Source organism: Elgaria multicarinata, chromosome 11 (assembly GCF_023053635.1).
Source record: "Elgaria multicarinata webbii isolate HBS135686 ecotype San Diego chromosome 11, rElgMul1.1.pri, whole genome shotgun sequence".
NCBI lineage: Eukaryota > Metazoa > Chordata > Lepidosauria > Squamata > Anguidae > Elgaria > Elgaria multicarinata.
This window is the reverse complement of record NC_086181.1, coordinates 38302096-38325824: the sequence shown is the minus strand read 5'-3', so window position 1 is coordinate 38325824 and position 23729 is coordinate 38302096. Positions and strand designations below refer to the sequence as shown.

The following is a 23729-nucleotide window of genomic DNA, read 5'->3' as shown; positions in this document are numbered from 1 at the left end:
CTGCCTCCGTCCGCGGTCCGTTGGCTTCTTCAATTGAGCCTGCGGTTCAACCAGGAAGTCTGGGCTGCTTCTTCAATTGAAGAAGCCAACGGACCGCGGATGGAAGCAGGTAAGGCCCCCCTCCCCCTTGGTCCCTTACCGGGCTCTGCCGCCGTCGGCTTGTACCTTGGTGTGCATGTGTATCCCTGGATAAGCTATCATGGTGCCAAGTTTGAGGTTTCTAAAGTGCAAATTGACGGAGCTATCGAAAGGGGTGTGAATGGGGTGCCTGATTTTCATAGATTCCCCAAAAATCAGGGGATGATGGGACTGCCTTGAGTCTGGACGTGCATGTGTATCCCTGGATAAGCTATCATAGTGGCAAGTTTGAGGTTTTTCACGAGAAAATTGACGGAGCTATCGAAAGGGGTGTGAATGGGGTGCCCGATTTTCATAAATTCCCCAAAAATCAGGGGATAATGGGATTGCCTTGAGTCTTGGCATGCGTGTGTATACATCCATGAGGTGTCATGGTGCCAAACTTGAGGTTTCTAACTTTAACAGAAAAAAGTTGTATACTTTTTTAGCTTAATACAAGCCTATGGCGGGGGGGAAACGGAGCTCCGATCCAGATCCGGAGCTCCGCAGCAGAGCGGAGCGGACATAGGCGGGGTGGAGTGGCCTGATCCGCAAATCACAGATCTGGAAAAGAAGTGGAGCGGGGGGTCCGTGCACACCCCTAGTATAAACCCTCTCCTAAGCTGAGAAAGAAGCAAGGGAGAGCGTGAGTGCGCGCTCGTCCTGCAGCTGCTCCTGCCATCTCTCAGTTCAGTCAGTGTGAGCAGCTCTGGTGGCAGCAGCGGGGTGGGTGGGTGGCTTGGAAATTTAGCTGGTGGTTCTGACTCTCCTCAGGCAGTCCGTGAGAGTTGCTGGCATCTGAACCCCTGGAGGTGAGCAGCTGCCATGGACGTGAGAGGGCGGCTGCTGTGGGCACTCCAGGAACTGACTCAGGGAGCTCAACATGTTTGTTTTCTATCTGGTGTGATCCTAGCCCCAACAACAACAACAACAACAGTTTTCATGCACTGAAGGAATGAAGTGGGATAATTTGAGGGAAAATGGGTAGGTCTGATGGACCTTGGAATCTCTAAATGCAATATACAGGTTCAGTGTTCTGTAGCCCAAGTTCTGCTAACAAGGATTTGCTAATGGGTTTTGTCATTTTGTCTGGACAGACCTGAGGAACTGAAACCTAGTATGTACACATTTCAATGGTCTCAGGTAATTTTTCTTTAAACTGAGTGTGCATTCTGTAATTCTAAATAATGGGTATAAAACCATAATTCAAACCTTGAGTGATATCTCCCAAATGTCTCCTCCTTGACAAATACGTATGGTAGGGGAAGGCAAGATAGAAAGGATGGCTTGGTGACTTCAGCGCTTGCTTGGGCATCATTTTTAAGGCATGGGCTCTGATTGTTACAATAACTCTCCAACATGGAATGGTCTCTCACTCATGCTAAGAATCATTCAAGAGTGACCAAGCTTTATGGAACCAACATATGCTGTTGGTGAAGTCCTCCACACCAAATGACATGGCACTTTTCCCCATTGAGAACATAGATTTGGGGAAAGAGCAAGGGAGATTGGAACTATGTTGTGTTATCTTTTGATGTTGGGAGCAATGGAGGTCTTTTCAGGTATTATAAATCAGCCACATGTCTTTGGGCTCAGTTTGCAATAACTTTGCTTTTTTTCAGAATGAGAGGACTCTTTTCTTCAAGTTCTGCTCCATCTCAATTAATCCCTAAGAACCAAAGTCAGTGAACAAAAAGGCAGCATCCCCAAACTGTAATTACATGCAACTAAATACAATGTGACTTCAGTAGGGAAATTCTATGAGAGGAACAGGAGAAGAAAATTAATAGCCAGAAGTAATTCAAGAATAAATTATTTTCTGGCTAAGGTCCTCTCCTGCCCAGCTTTGGCTCCAGCAATTCAGACAATGAGCTGGAACATGGTATTTCTGGTTTCTTATTGCATACAGTTGGATACAATGTGATACAGGCAAATCATATCAAATAAATACCCATTATTTAATTTTGTCTGGCAATTAGCTGACCTCTGCTGTTCCACTCAGGCTTCAGCAAAATGATATAACATTTGGGGAGGAAGATGCAACCCAATAATCCAGCACTGGAAGCCAAGATAGAGAAGATCTCCACAGCCACCATATATTTCCCTTTGGTACTCAAGTACGTGGGAACAAAGGACAGCCACACACTGCAGAAGACTAACATACTGAAGGTGATAAATTTGGCTTCATTGAAACTGTCTGGTAATTTTCTGGCTAGGAAAGCTATAATAAAGCTAACAGTAGCCAGAAATCCCAAAAATCCCAAGACAAAGTAAAACATGAGAGTTGATCCTTCATTACATTGAAGTACAATTTCTTTAGTCATTGAGTGCATGTCAAAGTGAGGAAATGGGGGAGAGATTGCCAGCCACATGCAACAAATCATGGCTTGAATGAGGGAGCATAACAAAACGATGTAGCTAGCCAGTTGTTTTCCCACCCATTTCCTGATCTTGGAGCCAGGTTTGGTGGCCATGAAAGCGAGAACCACAATGGTGGTTTTGGCCAATATACAAGAAACGGCCACTGAGAAGATCATGCCGAAAGCAGTTTGTCGAAGGAGGCATGGCAGCTTTTCCGGTTGTCCCATGAACAAGAAGACACAAAGGAAGGAGAGCAGGAGGGAGATGAGGAGAGTGTAGCTGAGGTTCCGATTGTTGGCTTTGACAATGGGAGTCTCCTTGTGCTTCATGAAGATTCCCAGCACCAGGGCTGTTACGGAAGAAAAGAAGAGAGCAGAAGTGGCTAAAATGATCCCCAAAGGTTCTTCATACGACAAAAAGTTTACTTCTTTTGGAACACAGCCGTCCTTGTTATTGTTTGGGTATTGATCCTCGGGGCAATCAAAACACTCAGCCATGTCTGAAAAAGAATATATAGATATATTCTTTTTCCTGTACGTCGTGGCTGCATATTTCAAATTTAACATAAGAATTAGAAAGCCTGGAATAATGGCATCTATGCCTCTGAAAGCCATGTCTGAACCGTTCTCAAGTCATTAATTTAACAAATAGCCATATTCAACTAGGGGTGTGCACGGACCCCCCGATCTGCTCCTCTTCCAGATTCGCAACTTCCATATAAGGTCCGCTCCGCTCCACAACGATCTGCCTATGGTCTGCTTCAGGTTGCTGTGGAGCTCCAGATCCGGATCGGATCTCCGCTACCCCCCCCCCCTCCACCATAGGCTTGCATTGAAATCCAAATGCCTATAACCTTTTTCTGTTAATGTTAGAAACCTCAAAATTGGCACCATGAGACCTTGGCCACGTATACACATTCATGCCAAGCCTCAAGCAAATCCAAGCATTCCCTGATTTCCGGGGAATTTTTGAAAATCTGACACCCCATTTTCAGAAATGGGATTTACTCTACATTTTTACAGATACAAACTTGGAAGTGGATGCCTTCACAGATGCCATCTAGATCCACATTCATGGCAAGCATCAAGCAAATCCCATCATCCCCTGATTTTTGGTGATTCCCCCCCTTTAACTCACCCCAATTCAAATCCCATGCTATAACTCCATCAGTTTTCACATTAGAAACCTCAAAATCACCACCATGACAGCTTATCCATGTATCCACCTTCATGCCTATTTGGAAGGAAATCCAAGCCTCCACTGATTTTGGGGGAATATATAAAATAATACCCCACAAAGAACAGTATGCCCATAAGGAAACCATACCTGACCATAGGGATCCATTGCAAACTGCTTGTCCATAGCAATCAATAGCACAGATGAATTGGGGGATTCAGGAATTTTTTTTCTAAATAAGGATCTTCATCTCAGGAGAAACAGTTCCAAAAATGCACACACACACACACACACACACACACACACACACACACCAAGAGCTTGCAATGCAGCTGCCTTTTATCACACAGAAGGATACCCTCCCTGAGTCAAGGCAAGAGACTCACAAACCATCCCTGTGAGGCGGGCACAGAGGAGGACAGGCAGCACTGGGAGCAAGCATGTCAGAGGCTTGCGGGGTTGAACCACAAAGCCCATCATGTAGTACATCTCCCAGGCACCAGGCAAGCAGAGAGGCAGGCAGAGATGTACGACTATGCCATAGATCTATGGTGAAGTAAGTCCCAGCAAATACCCCAAAACAACAGCACCCAGGCGGAGGCGGGAAGGCAGGCATGCAGCAGACATTTCTGAGGGCACAACGAAGTGAGCCAAGGATTGTTTCAAAGCCAGTAATGCAAACCGGTCCCTGTGAGGCAGGGGCAGAACAGAGAGATGCCTTTTCTTTTGCATCCCATAAATAGGGGACTAGGAGGATAAGAGTAAAGCTTTGTGATCCTTGCTTCAGAGTTCATTGACTGTACTGTGATCATTGCCATTAATAACATTAATAATAGCGATACTAATTAATAGTAATAATAATAATAATAATAATAATAATAATAATAATAATAATAATAATAATAGGAGTTGAACCACAACAAAAGCCTGCCTGACTTCACTGAAGAGGGAAAGCCAGGAGAGCTTGGGCTATGGGGTGTATAAATGTAATAAATAAATAAATAAATAAATAAACAAAGGAGGGGTGGAATTAAAAGCAGCAGTGTTGCTGAATCACAACAACAAGAAGATTTTTTTTTTAAAAAAAAAAAAGCCATGTCTGTCTTTTACCAGTAAGAGGAAAGTGAATGTGCCCTGGGGGAGGGGGAACTCTGCCCATTTGACAGTCTTTAAGAAGCTAAATCACACTCTCCCGCTTTTTTTACCCTACTTTTTTAAAAAAATTATAGCACGCAAACCGCAGCACACAAAGTGCTGAAAGTAGGCACAAAATGACCCCCACCCACAACTCTCTAAGCACAGTGAGTTTCAAATAGGTAGCTTGAAAGACAAAAAGTTATCCACTAATCTGTTCCACAATGCAATCCTATGGGGAAAATTATCCAAAATGGTGGGTGGAGCGCTCCGCAAAAAGAGGAGCGATCCGCTGATGATCGCTTCTCTTTGCCATGCTTCTCCAGCCCCCCGATCTGCTTCTCCTCCGCCTGAAGCAGAGGCAAATGATCCTGGTTCGTTGTTGTTTCTCCGACCCGAAGAGAAGCGGATCACAGCCCTATATTCAACTGTGATCCAGAAAACTGGCAGGTCTTGAGCCCATTGGAAAGGGAAGCTAAAAGACACATTCTTTCTATTCCTGCATATTTTTAATGAACAGTGAATATTAACACCATCATCTCCAGTTATGCTCAAATTCTCCCCTGTAACACAACCCACAATGACATTAGGTAATATATACAAGAGCAGTTGCATCTGAGTGGAAATGTGAGGCAACATTGTTTTGTGAGGAGGGATGGACAATTTTGACAGTTTTCTTTCTAACATATTTAGATTGTTTTTCATAATCTGTAGCCCATCAAAATTATGAAGAAATTTGCAAGGAAAGGACCATGTTGTACCTGCCAGCAAAGTCATTGTTATTAGGGGTGTTCACGGACCCCCCCGCTCCACTTCTCTTCCAGATCCACGATTTGTGGATCGGCCCACTCTGCCCTGCCCCCACTCTGCCTATGTCCGCTCCACTCCGCTTGGAGCTCCGGATACGGATCGGAGCTCCGTTTCCCCCCCCCATAGGCTTGCATTAAGCTAAAAAAGTATACAACTTTTTTTCTGTGAAAGTTAGAAACCTCAAGTTTGGCACCATGACACTTCATGAGGGTATACACACGCACGCCAAGTTTCAAGGCAATCCCATCATCCCCTGATTTTTGGGGAATTTATGAAAATCGGGCATCCCATTCACACCCCTTTCCATAGCTCCGTTAATTTGCACGTTAGAAACCTCAAACTCACCACCATGAAAGCTTATCCAGGGATTCATAAGCACGCTGAGACTCAAGGCAGTCCCATCATCCCCTGATTTTTGGGTAATTTATGAAAATCCTACACCCCATTCACACTAGGGGTGTGATCCGCTCCGATTAGGAGCGTAGAAGCAGTAGCGGATTGGCCTGCTCCGCCTTACCCAGAGGCGGAGTAGGAGCGGACCGCAGACCCCTAGAAGCAAGGCGAAGAGAAGCGACCATTTTTCGGAGCTCCTAGTTCAGGCGGAGCGCTCCGGTCGCCATCTTGAAAACATTTCGCCATAGGATTGCATTGCGGAAAATAATCGTGGATAACTACGTTCTTTTTGAAGCTATCATTCTGGAAATTCTTGTGCTCAGAGAGTCGTGGATGGGGGTCATTTTGAGACCACGCTCACCTCTCTGCGTCGTGCGGGTCGCGTGCTATTTTTTTTTTTTGAAAATCGGGTCAACGGCGCGGCTCAAACGGCGTTTTCGGCTTTTCGCCCATAGGATTGCATTGAGGGAAAGACTAGGGCTTAAGTGGGTTGGTTTTTAAGCTATCGTTCTGAAAGTTCTTGTGCACAGAGAGTCATGGATGGGGGTCATTTTGAGACTACTCTCAACTTTCTGCGTCGCGCATGTCGCGCGCTAGAAGTTTTAAAAAAATCGGCGGGAAAAATACCTTTTTCAAAGGGCTGAGGGGCAGAGTCAGCTCCCGGTCATGATCACATGATCCCAAAGTTAGAGGAGGGCATAGGCAAAACGGGTAACTTGGGATTCTGGGAAACTTCTCTTTCTTCATCTGAACGGGCTTTTCCCAGTGTTTTTTAAAACAGTAGCCCCACCAAATGCACAAACACAACCTGAAATCATATACTAAGCCAAGAATAAGAGATAGAAACACAGCACTGCTACCCACCCTAACTTTGGGGAACAACTGAAAAGATGTGGTGCAAGGGGATGAGCTCCCCTAGGGCATCTCATCGTGGACGTGCCCCCACTCTCTCCTGCACTGGAAGGCCATTAGAGCCTTCCAAAGAGAGTAAAACGGTGGAGCAATGCCTATTATGAGTCGAAGTGAGCGTTTACTTCTTAGTGGTGGAGCGATGCCTGTTATGAGTTGAAGTGAGCGTTTACTTCTTAATCTCAGAGCTGTTGGTGGCTGTCTTGAGTTGAACTGGCAGCTGCTTCCCCTTCCCCCGGGCACGTCCCCCTATTGCTGGTAAAAGACAGATATAGCCTTTTTTAAAAAAATCTTCTTGCTGTTTATTGAGCAACACTGCTGCTTTAAATTCCACCCCTCCTTTGTTTATTTATTGATTTATTCCATTTTATATGCATTACTGGCTTATCCTTGGCTCACTTCCTTATGCCCCCAGAAATGCCAGCTGCATGTCTGCCTGCCTTCCCTCCCTCCTCCCCTGCCCACCTCGCAGTGATGTTGTGTGTGTGTGGCTTTGACTCAGGGGAGAAGTCCTTCCTGCGCTCACTTGGAGTTTTGGAAGTTCCAAATTTTGCAGGTTTAAGCCCCGCCAAAAAACAGGGGATGATGGGACTGCCTTGAGTCTCGGCGTGCAGCGTATGTATCCCTGGATAAGCTGTCATGGTGGTGAGTTTGAGGGTTTTTTTTAACGTGCAAAATTGACAGAGCTATGGAAAGGGGTGTTGGATTTTCATAAATTCCCCAAAAATCAGGGGATGATGGGACTGCCTTGAGTCTCGGCGTGCGTATGTATCCCTGGATAAGCTTTCATGGTGGCGTGTTTGAGGTTTCTAACGTGCAAATTGACGGAGCTATGGAAAGGGGTGTGAATGGGGTGCCCGATTTTCAAAAATTCCCCAAAAATCAGGGGATGATGGGATTGCTTTGAAACTTGGTGTGTGTGTGTATACCCCCATGAGGTGTCATGGTGCCAAACGTGAGGTTTCTAACTTGAACAGAAAAAAACTTGTATAATTTTTTAGCTCTCAATGCAAGCCTATGGGGGGGGGGAAACGGAGATCCGGATCCGGATCCGGAGCTCCGAGCGGAGCGGAGCGGAAGTGGGCGGAGTGGGGGCGGGGTGGAGCGGAGCGGCCCAATCCAGAAAATGGCGGATCTGCAAGTGAAGTGGAGCGGGGGGTCCGTGCACACCCCTAATTCACACCCCTTTCCATAGCTCCGTCAATTTGCACGTTAGAAACCTCAAACTCACCACCATGAAAGCTTATCCAGGGATACATAAGCACGCTGAGACTCAAGGCAGTCCCATCATCCCCTGATTTTGGGGGAATTTATGAAAATCTAACACCCCATTCACACCCCTTTCTATAGCTCCGTCAATTTACATGTGAAAATCTCAAACTCACCACCATGAAAGCTTATCCAGGGATACACGCATGACAAGACTCAAGGCAGTCCCATCATCCCCTGATTTTTGGCGGGGCTTAAACCTGCAGACATCTCAATGGGGCCATTTCAAAGGAAATCCTAACATGCCATGAATTGGAGAGTAGAGATAAACCTATGAAATCTTCTTCCACACTTGAAAAATGGATTTGGAACTTCCAAAAGTCTAACTTGAGCACAGGAAGGACTTCTCCCCTGAGTCAAAGCCAGACACACACAACATCCCTGCGAGGTGGGCAGGGGAGGAGGGAGGGAAGGCAGGCAGGTAGCAGACATTTCTGGGGGCATAAGGAAGTGAGCCAAGGATAAGCCAGTAATGCATATAAAATGGAATAAATCAATAAACAAAGGAGGAGTGGAATTAAAAGCAGCAGTGTTGCTGAATAAACAACAAGAAGAACTTTTTTTTTAAAAAAAAAGGCTATATCTGTCTTTTACCAGCAATAGGGGGACGTGCCCAGGGGATGGGGAAGCAGCTGCCAGTTCAACTCATGAAAGCCATTGCTTCACCAACAGCTCTGAGGAGTAAACGCTCACTTCAACTCATGATAGGCATTGCTCCACCACTAAGAAAAGTAGAACGCTCACTTCAACTCATGATAGGCATTGCTCCACCGGGTTACTCTCTTTGGAAGGCTCTGATGGCCTTCCAAGTACAGGAGAGAGTGGGGGCACGTCCACAATGGGATGCCCTAGGGGAGCTCATCCCCTTGCACCACATCTTTTCAGTTGTTCCCCAAAGTTAGGGTGGGTAGCAGTGCTCTCTTATTATTGGCTTAGTATATGATTTCAGGTTGTGTTTGTGCATTTGGTGGGGCTACTGTTTTAAAAAACACTGGGAAAAGTCCATTCAGATGAAGAAAGAGAAGTTTCCCAGAATCCCAAGTTACCCGTTTTGCCTATCCCCTCCTCCAACTTTGGGATCATGTGATCATGACCGGGAGTTGACTCTGCCCCTCAGCCCTTCGGAAAAGGTATTTTTCCCGCCAATTTTTTTAAAACTTCTAGCGCGCAACCCGCACCACGCAGAGAGCTGAGAGTAGTCTCAAAATGACCCCCATCCACGAATCTCTGAGCACAAGAACTTTCAGAACAATAGCTTCAAAAACAACACAGTTATCCCCAATTCTTTTCCGCAATGCAATCCTATGGGCGAAATGTTTCAAGATGGCGATCGGAGCGGTCCGCCTGAAAGAGGAGCTCCGAAAAATGGGCACTTCTCTTCGCCTTGCTTCTAGGGGTCTGCGGTCCGCTTCTACTCCACCTCTGGGCAAGGCGGAGCAGGCCAATTCGCTCCTGCTTCTGCGCTTCTAATTGAAGCGGAGCACATGCCTAATTGTTATGGGTAAGGAGACAACCCCAGTCCTTCACAAAAACCCTTCTGAATACACAAGAATTCAAACTCACGTTTTCAAGAGCTAAACACTCAAACCCTTTGTCTGCAGAGTCAAATATGTCGGCTTCTCTTTCTCCCATATTTGATTTAAACAACAATAATTAAAATTCTTTCCATTGAATTTATCATGAAATTTATGAATTTTGGAAAGTTCTTATCCAAAAAGCAGAATAAATTCATCACTACTTAGCACCCATTTGCAAACAATTTTAACAACATTTAAATGCCTGAGGTACACATAGTGAATATATAACTTTATGATTCTTGCAGAATCTATCTCGTACCCTTCTGGTCTGAAATCTTCATTTCTGGACATTCTTGGCAATCATAACAGCAAAATGGCACCCCTTCCCTCTTTTTCTTACTATAACCCAAATCACAATTATCGTTGCACAGAGAGAGGGGTTGTGCCTGTCCATAAATGAAAAAAGAGAATAATTTGGGAGTTGGCATCTCATTGGCATATCTACAAATCAACACGTACAAACTACATTAAAGCTGCTATGACATAATAGCTCTGTCTTTAGAGAGAACTCCTTATGTAAAAAATGTCAATACTAGTTGCAGTATAGTAACTTCTGCCATTACTCCAGCAACTTGGAATTTATGATCAAGTTCTCAGAAATTATATTTACTGCCTCAAGGCTTAGTCCAGTATCTTATCAATTTAGAACACTTTAGTACACACCCAGGTTCTTTTTCCCCATTTTTTTCACCAACTATGCTTTTATCATGACAGACATAAACTAGCTACAGTTATCTATGCTATGATAACCTCTCACCCAGATTGCTGCAGTGTGTCGTACATGGTTCTGCCTTTGAAAATGGTTCAGAAACTTCAGCTGATCCAAATGAGGGCAGCAATACTATTAACCACATTACTCCAGTACTTTTTCAGTTTTACTGTCTGCCAATTTAGGAAGAGGCCCGATTCAAAGTACTAGTATTAACATTCAAAGCTGTAAATGGCTTAGGATCAGGTTATCTGAATGAATGCCTCCTCTCATATGTACCTGCCTGGACTCTGAAATCATTTTCAAGGATCCTCTCCTGTGAGCCCCTGCCAAAGGAAGTGAGGCAGGTGGATGCCAGGAGGTGGGCCTTCTCTGCTGTGGCTTCCCAGCTGTGGAATGAGCTCCCTAAGGAAGTTCGCCTGGAACTTACATTATTCTCCCCCAATGCCTCATGGATGCAATTTTATTTTCCAGTAGCTTAACATTTTGCCATCCTAGTCCTTTGACTTTGCTGTTTTCAATTATTATTATTTTATTATTTATTGCATTTGTATATCGCCTCTTAGCCAAAGCTCCTTGGGTGGTTCACATAAGATAAAAACACTTAAAACAATATACAAAAAATAATAATTTTTAAAAAAACATGCAAAATGCACATACGTTTAAAACCACTATGCAACTTTACAAATGATGAGCCAATAAATAAATAAATCTGTATTTCAAACATCTGCATTGCTGCTCAGTTTTATTCTGGTTGTCCTTTCATATTGGAGTTTGATACTGTGTTCTATTAAATATAATTTGTATATATTTAAGTTGTACCTCATGGGTTCAATTTTTGAGAGCTTTGGCTATAATGCAATATAGACACCATTTCAGAAATTTGGAAGAGATTGTTGCACAAAACTACTTTGGATTCATTGGGAAATGGAGCTTACCTGGTTGAACCTGCTGGGCCAAGTAATGCCATCATCATGAATGGTGAATCTCTTCTCGGGGGGAGCCCTCGGGTTCATCATTCCAACTTTGACTCTATAAAATGTCTTATTTTGGAATGTGATCCAGTTTTTAATGTCATATCCAGTTACAAATTTCCCATTTTGGTCAAAGGAAACCACTTCCCCAACACTATTGTTAAATGTGACCCTTCTCAGAAAGTGGTGGATCTAAATTGGTAGCGAAAGAAGCGATAGCATCAGATTAAACTGCAATTGAACATTATACAACAGTACAGTGATGGTAATTCATAGCCCATAGCAATGTAAATTTCATTGTGGTGCATAGGTCAAGAAATAATGAGATAGACAACAATAACTGGGTTTAAGCAAGGCCACATTTATTTAACAATCTGCAAAGGGGTGGTATTCCTATTGGGCATCCAGTATGGCCTGCTTGCAGGCCCTTCAGGTTGGGCGAGCCATTTGTAGCCCATGGGCAGGTTCTGAACCATTCACCTTCCCATGGACCTGCCCCTTGTGGAGCAGGGAGACTTTCCTTTGTCATGCCCTAACTCAGACTGCAAGGCTCAGAGTGGGTGAGTAGGGTTGGCCCCAAAGGTAAGCCTTATCTCCCTAGCTAGGCTGTGGAGCACCTCAGATCTTACCATTCACCTTGAACAGTGCCTGTGAATTCTCACCAATTCGCAATCCCTCTGGATGCCTGTAACTAGTGTGAAATAAAATGTGACCAAATTTAATCATATTAACCTATTTGCTACTCTCAAGCTGTCTTACAGTGTGGAGTAGGTGAAAAAAACTCATGCACAAATCAGTTCAAGTGAAAAAAAAAAACTTCTCGGCCTCAAATGGCAACCAGCAAGCCCACACTGTCTACATGAATGTAGGGACCCATGCAGCAACGAGGAAACTGAGAGGGGTGAGGGTTTCTTTTAAGACTTCTTAGTCACCTCTCAGTCTCGTGGCCCTGATGTGCCCATCCAATGGCAAGTGGGCACATCTCATCCTCCCACACACCTAGGATATGCTGGGCATGGCAGAATGGCACTTTACATTAAAGATTAAATTGGTTCTTATCATGGGATAACAACAGACTATGTTAAACTTTTCCAAACTAGTTGGAACACATGTATCATTCAATTTCATGAATCATTCAATCCTATCTAAACTCATCAGTCTCTGATGGGAGGCTTGATGGATTCATCTCATGAAGCAGTGCTAATTCTATTGCCCCAAAACTATGATGTTAGGGATTGTGTGTGTGTGTGGGGGGAGGGATAGGAGAAATCCCCTCCTCCACTTTTGAACATCTGACTTGAACTGGTGCTCAATTACACTCAAGAGCACACTCTGTGGCTCCTGAAAACTAGTATTTATTTATTTATTACATTTCTATACCCCCAAATAGCCGGAGCTCTCTGGGCAGTTCACAAAAATTAAAACCATTCAAAGTATAAAACAACAGTATAAAACCATAATATAAAATACAATATAAAAGCTCAACCAGATAAAAACAGCAGCAATGCAAAATTACAAATTTAAAACACCAAGTTAAATCATGTTCAGTGTCTTGGGATCTTGCTAGACAATGGGTTAGCCTAGTGTGAGCCCTGGGCCCACCCCTGTGCATCCAGATGATGCACAAGGGATCCCAGGCTCAGGCAGGGGTAACCCTCCCTTTGCCCGTGATAACCGGCACCGCTTGTGGCTCGGTATTTCCCGTGGTCTCGGGCTGAGCCTGAGACTACAGGCCTGTAGACCAGTATGCCACTTTTCACGGCTACTGCATTTACTCATGAGTAGCCAGGGAAAGTGGTGGATGGGGTGTAGCGCTGCAGCCATCAGGGCAGGGGAGATTGGGGGGTGGGGGAACCAGAGTCAGAGGGAAAATCAGAACCAGGAGGGATAGGGGAAATTGGAGCCAGGGGAAAACAGAGCCAAGGGGGGGGGGGATCAGAGCCAGGAGTAAAATAGAACCAAGGGGAGGATGGGGGGAAATCAGAGCAATGGAGAAAATGGAACTAGGAGGGCATGGGGGGCGGGGGAAGATCAGGCAGGGGCGGGGGGAAGCTCGGAGCCAGGGTGGGTGGGTGGGAATCGGCTATCATGGGGGAATCGGAGATTGGGGGAATTGGAGAGTGTGGGAGGGAAATCACGGGGAGGGGAAGCAGGGATCACAGGGGTGGGAAAAGCAGGGATCGCAGGGTGGGGAATCATGGCCAGGGTGGGGAAATTGGGCGAAGAGGGGAGCCGGGATCCCTTTTTTAAAACAAAACAATAAAAACACCACTTACAGTTTCCGGTGGTGAACTCCTATGCATCCAGCCCTTTAAGTGTAAAACAAAATGGCAGATGCAATGGGGCTTTCCTGTAGCCCGTCGTGTCTGACATGTGGATAGGAGCGACAGCCCACACTACTTGTAGCACAGGCTGGCCCCTCGCATGCCCAGATTTTCAGGTAGGTCTAGCAAGGCCCTTGGTGTTTTCTTTTTAAAATGTATTTTAATTGAAAGATTTGAATATGTCTATAACACAGGGAGTCCCTTTCACATGCAGAATGCTGCATCATATTTCTGCAAGGCCTTGTTAACTGACACATGGATACATATGGGACTACCCACCATCTCCACTGAGAAACCTTTATTTGCAGTGAAGAAACTATTGTTGCACCTATAGATATAGTGAACTCTTCTACAGCAGCCTCAAAAGGACATTACCTGCCATGGGTGTTGATTCAAAAATTTCCATCTTGTGCTAGCCACCATTCCTCTGTTTTTGAGTTTAGATGGATGCATGGCATGCAAAGCATGTGCTACAGCATAGATAGCATTGTAGATGCTGTAACTATGGCCAGTCATGCTCATTTCAAAAACAGATCCAGGAAGAGTCTCCAGATTTTCCTCTCCAGTGCAGAATCCTCTCTCTTTCTTATCTAACGAAGGATGGGGGAAAGAACAGTCAAATGCCCTTTCCCAGAAAATTCCCAGAAAACCATCTTCTTTTACCAAGGTAGGATTTCTCCCGTAAAGGAATCCTTGGAATCCTCGAGGATCCTTTGAGTGAATTGCTAAGGATATAGCACCGTTGATGAAATTTATGTCCCAATTCCTTTGGAAGGAAAATGATGTGAAATCCATCTGAGCTGTCATAATCCAGACTTTTGCGTTCATTGACAAAGATATATCTTCTGATTCTGCCACCTTTGGTAAAATCCTCATTGTTGTCATGGTATAAACTTCACCATGCACAATCACAATATTAGCAGAACTTGCCAAAACAATGAGGCTTGTTTTAAATCCTTCCTCCACCATTGCAGCCACTTCACCAGAAGAGGCTATTTGGGGGAATCTTTCGATAAAATCAAAGCAAATACCTCTCTGGGAAAATGTGGGAAGAACATTTTGTATAAATTTCTCTGAATTATCATTATCCTGAGAAACTACCCCTATCCATGTCCACTTGAAATGTAACAATAAATGCAGAATCCCATCATATTGATTAGCTCCATCTGGGAACATCCAGTGGAAGAAATCTGTTTGGATATCGTTATTCCTCATAGGAGAAGAGCCATAGGTGATCTAAAGGTAGTATGGGGCAGGGGGGGAGAATACTGATGTCAATTAATATTTCATTCTCTGTGGGATTGGGATTGGATCATTTCACAAATCACCCAACCCACACACCCCACATCTTTTCTTTTTTGTATGTTCTATTACATATCCAATAGGTGAAGCTGTGGTATAGCATGATTTTTTTACACTAGGGTTTCATTCTGCCATTTTGAGATAATACTTGAAAAATCTTTGAAAGGTATAGGAGAGACCCTGTAGGGTGGCAATACAATATAAATCACCCACAAACTACCATGAGTGAGACATCACAAAAATGCCTCATGCAGTACACTTATAACTACATCAGGAGTTACTGCAAGCCTAGTGCTGATGGTGCCAGATGACTTTTCACATTGGTGCAACTTCCCTGGTGGGACTAATCATCAGATTCCTTCCATCTCTTCCCTTCTCCACCTCCTCTTCTTTCTTCACCTCTCCCTCCCCCTGCCTCCACCACCACCACAAATCAATCACTTTCTGCCTCATCCTCTTACCATTCACAGGACACGCTTGTTCTTAAATTTGATTTTTCAGGGTCTGAGCTGAGTTTTTTATTATGCTCTCATTACTCAGTTTTATTATTATTTGATGTGTTTGTCACTTTTTGCTTCTTCAGAAGAAGGAACTGCGGTGCACTGCTAATTGAAAAAGGACCTCTGCTCCCATCTTCTGCACCACAGAAGAGCAGGATTTTTGTTCAGACTTCTCACATGCAAATAAGCAAGAGACTCTCCTTTACTCCTATTTGGTGGTCCCTATACTTTCTGTCTCACAGTATTAAACAACAGCAACAGCAGCAAAAACAACAATTCTTAATTTTTGGAAGAGGCAGAACAGTAAAGATTTAACACCATCCTTATTAGTTTTTGGTGGGTGTGTTTGGTTTAGAATCAGCCCAGTCTCCACTGTGTCATCCAGTCTAAACTGTGCATTCTGATCATCAATAAGGTGTCCTTCCTTTCTTCAGCACATTTAAAGCTTGATTATTGGGACTGGGCAGATATTAAGTAAACATATGATCAAACAGGGAAATAAAAAAGCAATGAGGGATAAACACATCCCGCGATCCTGATTAGGCTGCGTCCCCATTTTATACAGGTCCCCTATTCAAGCAATATCTCACTGTCATTGGTCCAGCTCTCTCTATAAGTTCTCTAGTTCCAGCAACTCTGGCTCTTTCTTTCCTCTAAGATTCTTAGGCTGTGCAGAGATGACCAGGCAGCCTGGCAGAGAGACAGAGGCAGGCAGCTATGTAGGTGTTCACCAAGAGGCCAGAAGAAAGCAAATAAACTGGCCCTGTGAGCCGGGCACAGACGAGCAAGACATAGACAGTGAGAGATGTTTCAGCATCCCCTTAATAGGAGGCGAGGAGGAGGATCCTTTCAGTTAACAGACTGCACTGTGTAAGCACAGCTTAGCCAATAATAATAATAATAATAATAATAATAATAATAATAATAATCCCTGCCTGACTGTAAAGACAGATGGAAAAGTTGTAGAATTGCAGTCACTTATGAGTAGGGGTGTGATCCGCTCCGATTAGGAGCGTAGAAGCAGTAGCAGATTGGCCTGCTCCGCCTTACCCAGAGGCGGAGTAGGAGCGGACCGCGGACCCCCTAGAAGCAAGGCAAAGAGAAGCGCCCATTTTTCGGAGCTCCTAGTTCAGGCGGAGCGCTCCGGTCGCCATCTTGAAAACATTTCGCCATAGGATTGCATTGCGGCAAATAATCGCGCATAACTAGGTTGTTTTTGAAGCTATCGTTCTAGAAATTCTTGTGCTCAGAGAGTCGTGGATGGGGGTCATTTTGAGACCACTCTCACCTCTCTGCGTTGTCTGGGTCGCGTGCTATATTTTTGTGAAAATCGGGTCAACCGCGCGGCTCAAACGGCGTTTTCGGCTTTTCGCCCATAGGATTGCATTGAGGGAAAGAATCGGGGATAACTGGGGGGGGGTTTAAGCTATCATTCTGAAAATTCTTGTGCACAGAGAGTCGTGGATGGGGGTCATTTTGAGACTACTCTCAACTTTCTGCATCGTACGGGTCGTGCGCTAGAAGTTTTTAAAAAATTGGCGGGAAAAATACCTTTTTCAAAGGGCTGAGGGGCAGAGTCAGCTCCCGGTCATGATGATCCCAAAGTTGGAGGAGGGCATAGGCAAAACAGGTAACTTGGGATTCTGGGAAACTTCTCTTTCTTCATCTGAACGGGCTTTTCCCCGTGTTTTTTAACACAGTAGCCCCACCAAATGCACAAACACAACCTGAAATCATATACTAAGCCAAGAATAAGAGATAAAAACACAGCACTGCTCCCCACCCTAACCTTGGTGAACAACTGAATAGATGTGGTGCAAGGGGATGAGCTCCCCTAGGGCATCTCATTGTGGACGTGCCCCCACTCTCTCCTGCACTGGAAGGCCATTAGAGCCTTCCAAAGAGAGTAAAACGGTGGAGCAATGCCTATCATGAGTTGAAGTGAATGGTCACTTTTCAGTGGTAGAGCAATGCCTGTTATGAGTTGAAGTGAGCGTTTTACTTCTTCTCAGAGCTGTTGGTGGCTGTCTTGAACTGGCAGCTACTTCCCCCTCCCCCGGGCATGTCCCCCTATTGCTGGTAAAAGACAGATATAGCCTTTTTAAAAAAATTCTTCTTGCTGTTTATTGAGCAACACTGCTGCTTTTAATTCCACCCCTCCTTTGTTTATTTATTGATTTATTCCATTTTATATGCATTACTGGCTTATCCTTGGCTCACTTCCTTATGCCCCCAGAAATGCCAGCTGCATGCCTGCCTGCCTTCCCTCCCTCCTCCCCTGCCCACCTCGCAGGGATGTTGTGTGTGGGGTGCCCGATTTTCAAAAATTCACCAAAAATCAGGGGATGATGGGATTGCTTTGAAACTTGGCGTGCGTGTGTATATCCCCATGAGGTGTCATGGTGCCAAACATGAGGTTTCTAACTTGAACAGAAAAAAAGTTGTATAATTTTTTAGCTTTCAATGCAAGCCTATGGGGGGGGGAAACGGAGCTCCGGATCCGGATCCGGAGCTCCTGGCGGAGCGGAGCGGAAGTGGGTGGAGTGGGGGCGGGGTGGAGCGGCCCGATCCGGAAAATGGCGGATCTGCAAGTGAAGCGGAGCGGGGGGTCCGTGCACACCCCTACTTATGAGTGCAGCAGCACTTTCAAAATGCAGCTGAGTTCAATGACAGTGAATGCCTCGTGACCCTGAGTCAAAACAAGCAATTCACAAACCGGCCCTGTGAGGCAGGATGGTGGGCACATTCACACAAAATTTTGGATGGCAACATGTGAATGCGTGCCAATGACAGGATCATGGCAGTAGGAGAAACTAAAGCAACCAGTGACAGAAGGGACCCAAGGATTGCCTTGCTTCGCATCAAGAAAGGCACAAACCAGCCCTGCGAGGTGGGCATTTTGGAGCAAAGCAAAGGCAGAATGGGATGCAAATGCAGGCTGGCTTAGCTGTGACTACTAAATGTGGTGAGGGAGGTCCTGATCACCCACTAATAATAATAATAATAATAATAATAATAATAATAATAATAATAGATAGCTAGTCTGTAGCACTCAAGACATTAGAAATGCAAGCTGGCTTGGATGTGCCTAATATGTGACCATGGTGTGGGTTCAGGAAAAATCCTCTACAACCCCACATATTGATATAATAACAAACAACAACAATAAGATTGATAATAATAATAATAATAATAATAATAATAATAATAATAATAATAATAAGCCTGCCTAACTCTAAAAATGTTCCAGCAGGACATTCTCTTCTGATGACAGCTGCAGCTTATGTTCCATGATGATTCAATATGCAACTCATGCCCTGCATCAAAGCAGGAAAAACACAAACCAGCCCTGCAAGACGGGTACAGTGGTAGAAGACATAGATGAAGAGAGATGCTACACCATATCCTTAATAGGAGGCTAGGAGGTTCCTACTTTCAGGGTCCTTCAGAGTTAACTTAAATAAATAATAATAAATAATAAAAAATACTTCACTGTAAGCACAGATTGTTGTTGTTGTTGTTGTTGTTATTATTATTATTATTATTATTATTATTATTATTAGGCTGTGGTGCAAACATAATAATGAAAGCTGGTTTTGCTGTGACTAATACAGATAATTCCCCACATGACCGCATGGGCAGAGAGAGGCTGGCAGACAGAAGCAGGTGGGCATGCTGGCAGAGGCAGCATGAGAGGCATGAGGGCAGCTATGGGCCTGGAACCCTGCAAGCAAGTATGCTTTAGGCTCCTGGTGTGATCCAACAAGCCCAGCTTCATCCCCGAGGAAGCAGGTGGCACAGATAGGGTTGGGCACAGAGGCGGATAGAAAGCAAACAAACCAGCCCTGCGAGGTGGGCACAGTGGTGCGAGTCATGCAACAACAGCATAGCTTCCCTGTATTCAGAAATGGTAGGAGGCTAGGAGGAGGAGGAGGAGGAGGAGGATCCTTACAGGGTCCAATAATAGTAATAGTAATAATAATAATGCCTGACTCTAATAAAATTGTAGAAGAGGGTTCACTCACGATGGCAGCAGCATGTCCAAAATGCAACTGACGTTCCATGACAGTGAATAACTCATGCCCTGAATCAAAGCAAGAAACACACAAACCAGCCCTGCGAGGTGGGCACAGTGGTACAAACCATAGACACAGCAAGGTGCTTTAGCATCCCCTTAAACAGAAATGCTAGGTGGCTCAGAGGAGGATTCTTTCAGGAGCTTTTAAAGTTAGCCACTCTGACTAATCGTTTATGGGTAGTTACAGATGTCAATCTCAGTGATGCTTATCACCCCCTCAGCACCTTCCTTATATGGAGAAGCCTCCACTTAAGTGCAGCAACATTGTTTAATGTGAAAACAAGCCTCAGAAAGTCTAAAAAATGGATGAATACCTTTGAAGCTATTCAAAGCTCCAATGGGGCTCCACTGTGCTCCAAAGGTTTGCAATGGTTTTAAAACTGACCCTGTTTTGATCCACAAACTTGAAGCATCGATGGAGCTTCGTCAAACCTTTGAATTTGCAGAGCGGAGTGCACAGCTCTAGATTCCAGTATTCCTTTACTTTTAATCCTTTCTTTTTCTTTCCTCTGCCTGTCGGCTTTCCTGCTTTCAGCTTAGATCCTCCATGCACACATCTTACCTGTGACATCTTGTATATAGACAGGACGGTTGCCATGTGGAAATGGAAATCATAGTTAGGTCCCCCAATGACTGCTACAGGGATATTCTCAACATCACACTTGTAGTTTGGGATAAATCTGCGTCGTCTGGAGAGAAGTTCTAATGAAGCAAGATAGGTCCTAGTTGCACTGAAATCATCATTATAGATGTGGAAGCCCAGGCTGACATTGGGTAAGATTTGGGTGTTTTCATTGATGTCCTTTATAGCAAATGCCAAGGTCACAATGTGCTGATAGAGCTGTGTCATTAGCCTGCAAAGAAAGCCGTGTTCAGAATGATCTTATTCAGGCAATTCATTTCTGTTCATTCCTATATAGGTTCAATGATCAAAATGCTTGCCAATTTAAGGCCAGAGTTAGGGATATCTTATGTTGACTCAAGCTCCACAAACACAGGAAGTTGGTAATGAAGGCCTTCACTCTTGCCTTCACTGATGAGCCTCAGGATCAGTGATGATGTTGTGCAATGTCATAAACCTACCCTCTAGGCACCCACATTTGGTCTTTCATGCCCAAATCCAGATGGGCAGGATGTCGTACCTTGGGATCAGCAAACATTTCTCCACATTTTTCTGGTCCTTTGTTGTCTTATGAAGCATCTCAGGCTTACTTCATTGCTAGAAGAATCCGCCTGTGAGTTGACCAAAGACTATCCGTTCCTTCATCATTATAAGCTAGGTACATCCATAGGACTGAACAGATATGTATCTATAGGTCCAGAAAGGCTGGACCTATAGATACATATGAGTAAACTTTCACAAGATTCCAGGATACAATTTCCTCTTCCCTCCCTATAACCTCTTCTTCAGTGATATATGTGTCAAGTAGAATAATTCCCTCACATCTCAAAATTACTTCACCCTTATTTCATTTGACGGTATCCTGCTTTGCCTTCCTCACTCTCTGATTTATGACAGGAGCTCTGGACATGTTTGAACTTTGTGGGAATTTGATTCCCTTGCCTTAAATGGCTACTTAACACCTAACCCTCCACCCCCAAGCGAACTGCTGAATCTCCAGACTCATGTTCCAAAAAGATGCCTGTAAAACGGACACGGAATAAAATGAATAAAATAAAATTAAAATTATACATAAATATAATGTAAGTGATTGCTGCCCTGCCCTCTCAAATATGCATGATATTTCCTGAGACAGACAGCTTGTGCATCCATGCACACACACACACACACACACACACACTCACACTAAAAAAAAGAAAAGAATGTTCACTACAGTTTGGAAGCTTGACCAACCATTTCAGAAATGCACCGTTATTGAAAATACATACATACTTATGTCTGTCATTCTTTCAGTTTTTACAGAGGAAATAAAAATAATGGGGAAAACTGGTATATTAGAATAGTTCTCTAGCCAGGAAATTCTAAAATATAAATGGAGCACCTAACAGAAAGGGGTTAGGGAAATGAGACTCCATCTATGTCCGAAACATCAGAATTACTCATGATAAAAGGGCCAGTAGAAGTAGTAGAAATATGGCAACTGTGAGAATATATTCATTATGGTTCTATGATATGGTGAAAATGCCAAACTGCTTACATATGATCGTCAGAATGCTCCAGCGATGGAGGTTTTTCAAAGGTTATAGCATTTGAAAATATAAAGACCTGAGACATAATGCCACCAATGATGAGGTCCCCAGATTGATAATATTTGTGAAGAATAGGAACAGGGTGTCCAATGGAACAATGGACAATTGGATGCTTGCCTAACACCAGAGGCAGTATCACTAACACCACAAATATGGCCATCTTGCAAAAAGGGAACTTCATTTTAGACAACCATTGATCTTTTCCAACACAGTTACGCAAGTGTCCCTGAGTAAGAACTCTTCAATGCAATGGCCACACTTGGCTCATCCACAGTCCTTTGTACCTATAGACAAAGCTCTACATGGCTCAGGGGAAAGTAATAAATTGTTTCTGTCTTGTCTAATAGTTTGTCATCTGGCTACTGGTACTCCCTAAGGATGGGGAGAATTAGTACATGTAATTTTGAGTAATATGTTAATAACAGGAGAGTTAATTACATATTCAAAACTGTTGGTTTTCTGCAAGATGGCAAAAGAAAAAATGATGATAACATCTCAGCCTAAGAATTCTGTGGTGCCCCTCCAGAAAACTGAACTCTAAGAGCCAAACTACATGTTACACTAATAGTGTACTTTACAGCTGAAAGTTAGGGATTTTTTTTATTTTTTTTATTTACTCAAGTGTAATCATGTGTGGGTCTAATTCAGATTGGGACCATGGTACATCAGATGGCTGGATTAACACACCCCCCCACACACACAGAGATGTTAATCCACAATGGAATGAATGACATAAGCTTTCTATGAATCTGACCCACAGAAAACTCAAACAACAGGATTGTCAGATTTTCGCAGGATCTGCCAATTTGTGGACTTTAAAATAATAATAATCCTGGACTTGTACAAATTTGGTAATACAAAAATATGGAAATTGATGTAAAATATGTTCATGCATGCATCTGGAATTAAAAGCACACCCAGAATTTTATACATTTCTGATCTATCGTCTGTATGCTGTGTAGCAATATTTTTTGTATGCAGTCTGATTTTTGATTTTATGGTGAGCGAAGAAAAAATCTATAAAATGTAATCTACCAATGAAAGCTCCACAAATTGTAGTGGATTTATTTTCATAATCCCCCCCCCCCAGTAGAGAACATCTGAATTCAGCAATAAAAGCATGAATTAGTAGATGATACGTGATGTGTTCTCCTTAGACCCGTGTACAAACTTGCACCCGTTCTAACGAAACCTACACCTGCTGATAAGGAATCTTTAGACATTGGCAATACAGCGCCTGTGGCTAAGTAAGGTGATTCTTACTCAAAGAAATCCACACCATTGAAGAGGATAATGCCACAATGGCACATTTATTGAGATTTAAACAGATTCAAATGCACAAGCTAGTTCTGGGGAAATTAGCTGAGCAAATGGAGGCTTAGAAGTAGTTTCAAGATTGAAAATGATACTTTCTGAGACTTGGGGCTCATCTATACCAAGTAGGATATTCCACTATGAAAACAGTATATAAAAAGCAGGAGACACACTAGTGCTTTATAGCGGTATTGAAGTGCACTGCAGGATCTACACTACTGCTTTATAGTGGTACTGAAGTGAACTGACAATTGTTGGGGGCTATGACACATCTACCCAAAGTAGGATATAACACTATGAAAGTGGTATGGAAGCAGTATATGGTATGTGTCAATGGGCCCCAACAGTTGTCAATGCACTTCAATACTGCTATAAAGAACTAGTGTGGCTCCTGCCTGTTTTATACCACTTTCATAGTGGAATATTCTGCTTTGTGTAGATGAGCCCTTAGAGCATACACACACAGCAGGGGAAAGAGTAGAGGGATAGCTTCATCCCACCTACTATATAGGCTGCATTCATGGTGCAATCCTTGCAAAAGACTCTCATGATGGCCACTGTATAGTCTGCT

At 43.8% G+C, this 23729-nt stretch overlaps 1 protein-coding gene across 1 annotated transcript; it reads right to left on the bottom strand.

The window, feature by feature from the left end:
* Nucleotides 1-2075: 2075 nt before the first annotated feature.
* Nucleotides 2076-22004, bottom strand: LOC134405779 (vomeronasal type-2 receptor 26-like). The gene is made up of 6 exons (XM_063137034.1): nt 21793-22004; nt 20196-20487; nt 14129-14989; nt 11394-11621; nt 10006-10132; nt 2076-2977 (listed from the first exon to the last, which is right to left on the bottom strand). Exons 1-6 carry the CDS (start codon nt 22002-22004, stop codon nt 2076-2078), a joined length of 2622 nt encoding a protein of 873 aa, XP_062993104.1.
* Between the last annotated feature and the right edge of the window lie 1725 nt (nt 22005-23729).

Excerpts from the sequence above, each read along its gene's own strand:
- LOC134405779 (XM_063137034.1), bottom strand. The coding sequence starts at position 22,004 with ATGGCCATATTTGTGGTGTTAGTGATACTGCCTCTGGTGTTAGGCAAG. Across the intron at positions 14,990-20,195 it reads CTATATACAAGATGTCACAG|ATCACCTATGGCTCTTCTCC; the intron begins GTAAGATGTGTG and ends TACTACCTTTAG. Across the intron at positions 11,622-14,128 it reads TGAATCAACACCCATGGCAG|ATCCACCACTTTCTGAGAAG; the intron begins GTAATGTCCTTT and ends CTACCAATTTAG.